Genomic DNA, 10418 nt, shown 5'->3' on the forward strand with positions numbered 1-10418 from the left:
GCCCCCGGCAGGGCTGGCCACCACCAGTGCTCCCAACCCAACCGCGGGAGCCTGAGGATGTGCGCCCTCCCCTAGGCTCTCCTTGAACCCAAAAGTCCCTGAGCATCAGGGGACGTCGGTCAGCCTTGCTGGTATGCGCCAGGCTCCTCTCTCCAAGCCCAGGGGCTGATGCTCTCCAGGGGTGCCCATGGGATGCGGGTGCCCTGCACACTCCCCGCTTCCCCAGCTCCCTGTGTTTGGCTGGAGCCATCTCCTCACCGCACCAGCAGCGATGGAGCCCCATTCCCGAAGCTCGGGCCAGCAGATGCATGCAGCAGCGCTCACGAATGACTAATCACAAATAGTAAGAAAACTGAGGAAATGGGTCACATTGGAGCTGTGTGTTAATACCAGTCCCCGCCTATCCTGTGCGGAGCGTGACAAGCCGACTCATTTCAGTTGCTCGCCGGTCTCTGGCTTTGGCTTGTCATCACCAGCCAGTTTCTGTGGTCGGCTCGCTCGTACGCCATCCACAGCCAAGGGGTGAACCCCCCGCCGTAGCTGGGTTTCCACTCACACACAGACCTAGCATCACGCTCTGTCATCTGCAAGGTTACGGTGCCAATTAAAGGCATATTAATTTTAAAGAAGGAGCTAATGAGGCTTTGCCATTGCAAACCATTGTTGAACGTTCGCCGTTGCAAAACTGCTGAGAACGTTGGCATCGTACAGCAGGTTTTTAGAAATCAAAGTTTCTGCGGTGGAGCAGTTATGGGAAAGTTCTGGTCACTCAAGCCAAGGAGTCGGAGCTGTGCCACAGGGTCTACGCTCCTCCCTCCAACAGATTTGGCTTCTCTGCATTTCTCGTCCTTACTTCCAGGACCTGAAAACGCAGGACACGGCATTATCTGGTCTGGGTTAGTCATGGACAAAGCTTCTAAGTCAATGCACCTAACTGGGAACTCCAGATCCTGAAGCAGACATTAAAAACAGACATCCGGACCATTAAAAAAAAAAAAAAAAGACCAAAAAAAAATTTCCTTAAAATCTGAGAAAAAATGAAAAGGATTCTCAATGACTCCAGGCTAAATATTTCAATTTTATCTTTTTGGAAATCTTGCTATCATGCAGAAGTGTTAGTAGCATCTAACCTCTGACCTTTCCAGTGTTCCTCCGGACTATCTGAAAGCCCATCTTGCATCACTGAGCCAAGATGAGGCAACCCCAAAATAAGTGTTGTTAGAAACAAAAGCAAAATGAACAAGGCCCTTTTGGCAGCCAAATATGAAATGTCCCCACCCCAACTACCACATAAACTAGAATTTGAAAAAAACCCTGCAGATTTAATGCTCAAAAGCCGTTTCACTGATAAGGTTTTATTTACTGCACCCGCTCCGTGCTGACGATGCAGGCCTGATTCTTCCCTTTCTAATGTAAATCAGGAGTTCATAGAAAATCAGAGTTATACAGACATAAAATCCCCATGGGATCTGAGTCACACTCAGTGCCTTTGCGTAGTTAACGGCTAGATTATACTTTGCAATGCTACAAGTGTTTATTTATTTATTGTCTTATTTATGGATGGGGCATTAATGCTTTATGAAGGTATTTGAGGAGGGTAAATGGATAGCTGGGAACACGCTCCGCACAGACACGATGGCAGCAGGGGGTGGAAAAAGTTCAAAACAATCCTTTGAATTCCAATTTTACAGCATAATGCTGAATTTATAGATAGATAGCTGTGCCCTTTTGAAGGAACAAGCACCGAGACAGAAAACGAATTAAAATTTAATCTTATTGATTTCCACCAACTCAATCCCAAGAGCAAGACAGACGCTGCTGCCTGCTTCCACTGCCTGCACTGCATCAAACCCAGTTTTTCAGAGGGCTGACAGCGGAGCAGGGATGGGCTCACGCGGCTGCAAGCCGTCGGCACCCGCCGCAGCGTGCAGGGGCAACGCGGGGGGACTCGTCCCAGCCCTCGCCACGTTGCGGTGGGTCGCAGCACGCGGTGTCCCCTCTCTGGCACAGCGGTGGAGGGCAAAGACATGCCGTGTCCTGACACGACCTCTTCCCCAATACAGCCTCACAGTACAGGATTTCACCGCAGTCAAGAGCAGAAAACTAGAAGCCTGATGAAATTTGGATAATGTCCAATTAAGGAAGAGAGACAGAGCACAGTCAACTTTTTTTTTTTTTTTTGGAAATCAATTACTTGTCCAGCAGAGTGTAGCAAGAGGGGATTACAGGTCACGTTTTCCATAATTATCCTCTCCGACGCCAAGGAACTTTTCAAATCGTACGCATTAAATAGGTCACAAGAGGGAAAACCAGCGTGATAGGCGTTTAACATCAGAAAACCTGAATTCTGAGAAGATCTGATATAGGCCAGCGCCAGCCTGCATTCCAACCCCTCATCTATACCCAGCGCACCGGTGAGAAAAATATATAGACTTCCCTAATGAACCATAAGCTAAAATTAGAAACCATTCACCCCTGCAAAGCCACAGCTATCGCCAAAAGGAAAGTAGGTCACAGAATGGCTGGCTAACTCGATTTTCCGGCGTTTCTAGCTGCTCTGTCCTCACGTAACCTCCTCTCTCCCATGGACCGTTTTTGGTGTCTCCTTTGTTCGGGGTATAACTGCATGCAGTGTGTAACTCCGGCACAGCCTGGCAGGAGCGGTGGGAATGGGCACGGTGGCACCCGCGTGCTTGGTGAAGCACAGATCCACGGTTCATGAAAAATTAAACCAGAGCCAGGCGACAGCCCCTCCACGAAGCGCGCTGCCTCCCACCTGCTCTGGCATCAGCACAAGCGCTAGCTTTTTCCCCCTTCCACAGTATTGCTCTTTAAAGATCGTTTCAGGCTTTGCCAGCTCTTCTGGGGTGCTTTGCTCTCTCCCCTCTTCCCGAGGCCTGAATATCCTCTTCTTATTTGCATTTCTTACTGCGCGCTGCCTCTCTCAAGCAAGCCGCCAGCTGGGGGATGGGAGTCAATCAGGCTTTTCCTCCCTTTGCGTGCAGGCTGGAGCCCTGGCTCAGCCGTTACAGCCGTTTTTCCTGTGAGCAGACCTCGAGGCATCCAACTTCACTGCTTTTCCGCAGCACAGAAGAGGTAGAAAGGCTTAAAATTTGGCTCATTGACCTTCTGCGCTCTTGATCAATATGTCTGTGTCTGGCTCACAGCCCTTTGCTCCTACCAACTCATCTTGCAATTAAGTGTTAAGCTGCAGCAAAGCCACAGGTCAGCACAACCGTGCCCGGGGCTCTCCTGTCCGACAGACAGCTGGGTGCACCCAGATGCTCTGCTGCCACCAAACCCACCCAAAAAAAACCCTGACATCCAACCACCAGCCAACTCTTTTCCACCCACGATCCTAGCTGACGCTGCTCCCACATCCTCTCCTCTTCCAGTTTTTCTCCTCCTGGCCCCAAGGGGAAGAGCAGTCATCACCAAAAGGCATCCCAAATGTGTCCAACAGAGGTGAGAGACTGAAAGCTGAGCCTGGGGATGCCCTTTAGAAGGACAATTGCATCCTGCATCCTACCTTTGTCACTGGAGCCAGGACAAAGGCAATGCCGTCGGCAAGGCTCAGCACACCCTTCCCCTTGCAGCTCGCAGCTCAGCATCTCCCTGCTACGGTACTTAAAAGGGTCCTTCCATCACCCAGCCTCAGCCATCACAATCGGCCAGCAAGGCTCTCTCAACTCTGTTGCCCGTGAATAGATCATGTCTTCTTCAAAGGGGGAACCTCCCTCCAGCCTGCTACGGTTTCTGTCAAGCAAAAGGGAAGGGTTGTTTGGTTTGAGTCTCCTACCCACAGACGGGCTTCCTTACACGCTACTCACAAGGGGAATTTACAAGAACAGGGGAAGTATCATCATTTAACCATCCCAGGGATCAGGCAGAGCCAAACACAGAGCCAGATTTGAAATTACGCAGACATTTGGTGTCAGACATGACCCTTGCCTGCTGAGCACCCACCTGGAATGAGAGAACCCTATCGCGAAGGTTAATAGCAAAACACTCCTGGTAGCAGCCTGGCTTCGAGGATCAGCGTAACTTGGAACAAAGTCGGGCACGCTGACAAATGGATGCCACCAGCTCTGAGCACTGTACGCAACAGCGTCCCAGGTATTATGGCCGCACGCTTTCAAGGAGAAACGTAGAACTCCACGCTTGCTCTCCGCACTCTTTGCCACCACCCATGGGACAGGGCAGCAACCCCAGGGGACTGCCCTGAGCCGTGGCAGAGGCTTCAAGAGCAGATCGTGTCTGCTGTGGAGGAGGTGATGGGAGACTCGGGGAGACGGGAGGGAAAGGGTGACCCTGCTGCTGGCGTGGGCAGAGACAAGAGGTGACAAAGCAGGAAAAGGGTCTGGCAGGACACTCAGCCCTGAGCCAGGTCCAGCTAACAGGGACTGCTATGACACAGGCCACTGGGGATGCAACAGCTAAAGATCATCTTTCCTTCCTGCCTCAGCACCATCACCCGTTTCTTCCCCTTGTAACGTGGTCTGGGTACACGAGAATGTCCAAGGAGGATGGGGCTCAAGGGAATAGGAATAAAAATGTTTGAGACCTCCTTTTTTTTGAACCTAACCCCTTGCACAGGAGGCACAAGCCATCTAGCCCAAGACCCTTGGAGAGGACACTTAGTGGTGCCACGGGGAGAACGGCTTTGAGGAACACTCGGCACCTGCCCCCAAAGCCCAGTGGCTGTAAAGCTATCACCAGCCGGCACTTGCTAACGCTTCAAACACATCGACCTTAGCCTTCACCCACTCGCACAACAGACCGTGCTAGCGTTTGGTTTCCTATTGCTCAGGGAAAGAAGCAGATGGAAAAAGGAAAACCAGGAAAATTGCACTGCCTGGGAGCGCAGGGTATGCGATTTTTTTTTTTTTTTTTTTTCCCCTTTTTAGGAGTCAGGCACCTGGATTTCTGCAGCTCCCAGTGAAATCGCAGGCCTCGCAATTCAAAATAATTAGCGACTGGTAGTTTTCCTTTTATGCAAAATCATCCTTTTTATCCAACACCTAAATGAAAATGAATATGCTTGATTATCTACCAAAGGGCCCAATTTCCTAGCATCACTCTGAAGCACACAGCAAAATTTGTGTCTCCTTAGGCTGCTATTACAGGCAATGGCTGAGTGCAACAGATGAGAGGTCAAGGCAGAGACCCAGAGCCAGGGATGCCAGCCTGACCTTTGCTAACGCTATTTACAGTGTCAAATATCTACAAATCCAGCCATGACTGCATCCAGCTCCTTTCTGCTCCAGCCTGGGGGGCTCAGGGGCAGCCAGGAGAGCTTGTAGCTGGCCTGCCAGTATTGGAGCATCACGGATGTCCCCCTCCATCCATGCAGCCCACCCCACCACGCCAAAGCCCATCCTTTGAGGCAGCTTTCGACCAGGTTCACTCCTGGGAAAGAGGATGAAACAAGCTATTTAACAGACAGGGCTCTGAAGCATCTCCAGAACGCTTCAAATCTAAGGCTGATTGCAGGAACCCCCCCCAGGCAGGTTCTTCAGAAGACATTTGTGCTCCATCCACACGGCAGAGCGAGCTCCTCACGGCTCAGGCTCAGCCCTCTATCATCACCATCCCCAAAGGGGCTCCATCTATCCACCTCCCACAGCCTCCACCCCAGGAGTCTCGCCCAGGGGAATCCCCCACCTACCCCTTACCAACCTTCCCGTCCCTGGCCAGGGTGACACGGCACGATCGCACGTTTGTACTTCCACCGTTTCCAGACTCACCCTGTTCTCGTCGTAGATGATCTGCACCAAGCTGCGATGTTTGGACTCGATAGGAGGGGGGGAGATAGGTTTTTCAGGCTCTGGTGGTTTGGCTGCTTCTTCCTCCAACTGTTGCTGTGGAAGGAGAGGGGGGAGGAGGAGGGTGAGTCACAGCGAGAAACGCAGCCGTCCCCATCCACACGAGACTCTCTGCGGTGCTGCGACCAAGGCAGAAACCGCCATGGCAGAAGGCTTCCTGCGAGACACGGGCAGGCTCAGGCCGCGGAGGGATGGGGAGAGGGAGGACAGCTGCGTAAGTAACGTCCCCTGCCACGCAAGCGCAGTGCTGTCCTGCCCCAGGCACCCGTCCCCGTGCTGGTGGGTTGGTGCTTTTTAGGCATGGAGGATAAGGACCTGCCTTGAACGAGCCTCCTGGAGAGGGTTTGAGGCTAGAAATAATGATTTTACTGGAAACCCTTAAAGGGAACTGAAGCTCCGGTCTAGCTCCCTGCTGCTACCTGCCTCCGGAGTTGCCGCCACGCTGCAGGGAGTGGTGGAGGAGTGAGGGGTGAGCAGCAAGGCTGCTCTCCACCTTCGGCTTTATCTTGCAATACTGTGGTTGGAGGAGATGCCTCGGGATGACTGTTCTCGATGAAATGACTTGTGCACCGGCCACCCCTGCACCGTGCAGCCAGATGAGCCAGTGAGTACGGCAGAGCAGGCAGTAACACCGCAAATCCTGACGTCTCTGGTCAGTTGGCCCAACAGGACATGTGGCAGTCCTCCCGGCCAAGGTGAGAGATACAAGGTGCTCAAGAGGGCAAGCAAGAGCTACAAGGCTCCCTGCAGAGGACAGCACGGTGCTCAGACATGGGCCACCAAGACACCCTTTGGTGAACCTTCATAGAGAGCCCAAGTACTCAGGTTGCAAATGCCTGCAGCGTGAACACACCACGTGGCTCCGGCTGTCCTGGCAGGCAGAGCTGCTGAGGGCACCGGCACAGCATGAGCCGCATTCCAGCCCTCAGCCATCATGCTCTCCTGGGAAGGTGACTCTGAGACTCATTCCTGTCCTCCCTTCACACAAGGCAAGCTGTCCTGAGCAGAAACCACCAAGTAAGTCCAGGCTCCAACTCGAGAAAACCCAGTAGGGGCTGACGGCCATCACCCAGGTGACCTGCCCTCAGAGACACCAGTGCCGAGAAGCTTGTTTTGTTGGCTTTTCTGCTTTCTTACTGTCTTTACTGCATTGCCACAGCTCCACGTTTCATGGTATCTAGGCTTTGAGGTGCAACCGCTGTGTGCAAAAATACACCGCACCGTCCCCTCCAGCACCACATGTCTGCCTGTGCTGGGACAACGCAACCCAAGGTGAGTGTCTCATCCCAAGCTTCACTCCCACTCACAGCAGAAACATCCAGGAGCCCAAGAGCTGCTCCACGAGCATGTCCACCATGTCCCCACCACACATGCAGTAAAATGCAGCCAGCCCCAAAGCTGGCTTGAACGCCAACTGCCCCCTTGGGAGATGGAAATCAGAAGGGAGCACATCCACATATGCACCTTTAGATATCACTAATCTTTCAATGCGTTCCTACCCATCTGCGAGCCACTCAGGCCATAGCAAACTTTAACTATAAAGCAGCAGATCTAAGAAAGCACTTTTCAGTATCACCGCAGTCAGTGGGTGTATCTGACATACGACCTGCGCCTCCGGCTCTCCCGACGGGTGCGAGGCAGGAGGAGACATCTGAGCCCTTCCAGTAAGTTTGAGGAACTGCTCAGCCGAAAGAGGAAATAACAGATTCCTCCAGGCTCCTCCCGGGGCCACCAGCTCCCTGCAAGGAGGGAGAGCACACGCAGCGCACGGCAGCTGCGGGGCAGCACAGGCACGGGAGAGGGAGCGGTTGTCAAAAACGGCCTATGATTTTTTCACTGCTCGGCTCTGAACCTCCAAATCTTTGTATTTTTTTCCTGCAGCTAAAGCATCCCCTGTTGAAGCAAGGGGAAAATCAAGCGAGTCTCGTACCAGGAAGAAAATGCACCTGGGATTGAGAGCAATCGGCTTGCACCAGAGGTGAGCACACCACCGTCCTCCTAGAGACAGCAGTGTCTGGTGGTCCGAGAAGAAGGTGGGCACCTAATTCCTCCTTCAGATCATCTCTGCTCTTGTTGACAACACCTTTAGCAACACTAGGGCTGTAGGATGCAGTCCAAGAAAACACTTAAGCACCCAGATAGGTCTACTGGCTTGGCTGAGAAAACTCACACCCCTTAAATTAAATGTGTTTCAAATGGATGAAGCAACCCCGTGCTGTGGACTCCACTCGTGCTCCACCTCCCCACAGGTGGACATCTTTTCCCACACAGGGAAAAGCAGCAGCGTAGGGAACACCAAGATATAGCCAAAAAAATGCCATCATCATCAGCCAGACCACTGAGCACCGTCCCGGCTGGGGATCAGCCTCTGGCAGAGGCAGGACAGCCCAGGCTCTGGACATTGGCATCAGTGTGCCCATGTCAGGGTCTTAACCTAGGGGTTACTCCAGCCACGCATGAGGACAGCCAGGAAACGGCCAGCTTGGACCGTCTGCACCCGGGAAGGGGATGAACCTTCCTCAGCACTGCAGGGATCCATCCCTTCCTGCCTGCAAAGAAAGAGCCATGCTGCCACGGCACACACCGAAGGCTCCAACCACACATGCAACAGCCCAAAAGCTCCCTCCTCTTCTCAGCCCTTCTCAGGTGGCCCAAATCACAGTGCCTTGCAAAGGGGACAAGAGCTCTCCAAGAAGCCAAGGCTGAAACCACCGGCTGCAAAGCAGTTCCCAGCCCCGGCGCGGAAGCAGCGCTTCCAGGCACCTGCCTGCTCTTGCTCAGTGTCCTCAGATCAGCCAAGGCACCCTATCACACACCCTCGCTCCCACGTGATGAACTCCAAAAACTCCAAAGAAAGAGCCACAAGAGGGATTAGTCAAATCCTCTACTTCTCTTGGGGAAAATATTTGGGTTAAAAAAAAAAAAAAAAATCAGAAACTTGGCTACATTGTTCTGGAAACCCACAAAAATTCTGCAAAGTGGTCGGGTGTGTTGTAAGTGATTTCAGACAAGAGGACTTGATGGCGTATCAGGAAATGAAAGTTTGCCAGTAAGTGGAGGCTCATTAAAAGCAGCTCGTTAAAAGAAAAATACAAATCTAATTATAGCTGAAATACAGTAGAGAATTAAACTCTACTCTCTGTGGTGTAACACTGTACGGTTATTAAAGGGCCAGATGCTAGAGGTAAGGATGCGGGCAGGGTCTGCAGGCAGCACACCTGACCACAGCAGGTTCAGCCTGCGACAGCTACCCCTGGGAGCTGTGGGAAATGGCAAAGCAAAATAGGTCAGGGTTCCCAGACACGGGCGAAATGGATTTCTTAAAGGTCTGCCACAAAAGCTAGGCTGGGACTGTGACCTTTACAGGGAGAGAAGCGGGATGAGAGATGAGTCTTGACAGCTCCACACTCTCTCCCCTCCCCACTCCCAGCAGCAGCTGCCTGAAAGCCCCCTCCTCTCCCCAAAGGAAAGCCAGTGCAGCAATGTTGAAGGGATGCAAGACGCCATCGTTAGCCACAGCCGTTGCTCCTACAGCATCCACAGGCCAACCCATTTCCAAGTGAAGGAGGTGCCCTCTCCAGGCAAGAGTCCCTTTGGCTGGACCACATGCTGCGGAGGGGCCATCAGAGCCCGCAGCGCTGGCAGGAAGGTGGGTGACATTTCAGGAAGACCCCACCCCGCCCATACCAGCCCCCGTGCTGAAGGGACCTGCCTGACCGAGCCCAGGTCATTACACACGCACCCGGCTGCCACGCTGCCTTGCGTTAGGCAGCCACCACCTGGGTACCGGGATGCCTCACCTGCCCAGGGGAGAGGAGAGGGCTTCCAGCCACAGGGCATCTCTGAAAACCACTTTCAAAGAGCCGAGGGGAGAACAGGGGAAACTGAGACAGGAGATAGATGGAAGGGGAAGCCCTGGAGCTCTTCCACCCAGCCAGCTCCACCTCCATCACCAGGTGGGAGTGTTGTACTCCCGGAGATCCCTTCGCCGAGCTCGGCGCCCAGAGAAGCTCAGGCACCACTGCGGAGAACAGCCCAGCAGTTTATTTCTCCTTCAGATCCCCGGTACCACTGCCAGGAATAAATGCATAAGGATTATCCTTCCCTGTCAGGAAGAGGGGGAGAGAGGACTCAGCGAGAGATTTAAGCGCATATGGCGCATGAATGAGCGGGGGACGGCTGATGGAGGTGGCCTTCTGCCAGGGGTGCGCAGGGTTTGGGGAAGGTTTCTCAGCTTGCTGAAGACGTTTGCTTCTTGCAAAGCCCAGGCAGAGCCTTCCTTGCCATTTCTGGAACGACCGAAAAAAGAGAGATGGTAGATTGGGGTTGGTTGGGGTTTTTCTTGCACAGCCTTTCCATAGAAATATATTTAATTACCCTGAGAAGGCCTCCCAAAGACAGAGGGGAAAAGCATTAGGGTATTCTGGCTGCGTACAATTTCTCCCCTGCTCCGCTGCCTGTTCCTGCAGGAGCAGTATCGGTTTCAGGCTGATTGCTTTCCCTCGCTCGTCTTTCTCCTGCACTGACAGCTCAGATGCACAGATGGACAAAACGTTCCCAAAGCATCTCAGACAGGACACCCCCATCCCCACC

The 10418-nt window shown here is 52.9% G+C and overlaps 1 protein-coding gene across 1 annotated transcript in view; it reads right to left on the bottom strand.

The window, feature by feature from the left end:
- NCOR2 (nuclear receptor corepressor 2) overlaps positions 1-10418 on the bottom strand; it is a gene marked incomplete at its 3' end in the record, with an annotated part of 186193 nt that overhangs the window by 123529 nt on the left and 52246 nt on the right. The window contains exon 5 of the mRNA XM_009320956.1: positions 5748-5861. Within this exon, the coding sequence (XP_009319231.1) occupies positions 5748-5861 (114 nt within the window). The remainder of the gene's footprint in view (positions 1-5747; positions 5862-10418) is intronic.

Source organism: Pygoscelis adeliae, unplaced genomic scaffold, assembly GCF_000699105.1.
Source record: "Pygoscelis adeliae isolate BGI_AS28 unplaced genomic scaffold, ASM69910v1 Scaffold353, whole genome shotgun sequence".
NCBI lineage: Eukaryota > Metazoa > Chordata > Aves > Sphenisciformes > Spheniscidae > Pygoscelis > Pygoscelis adeliae.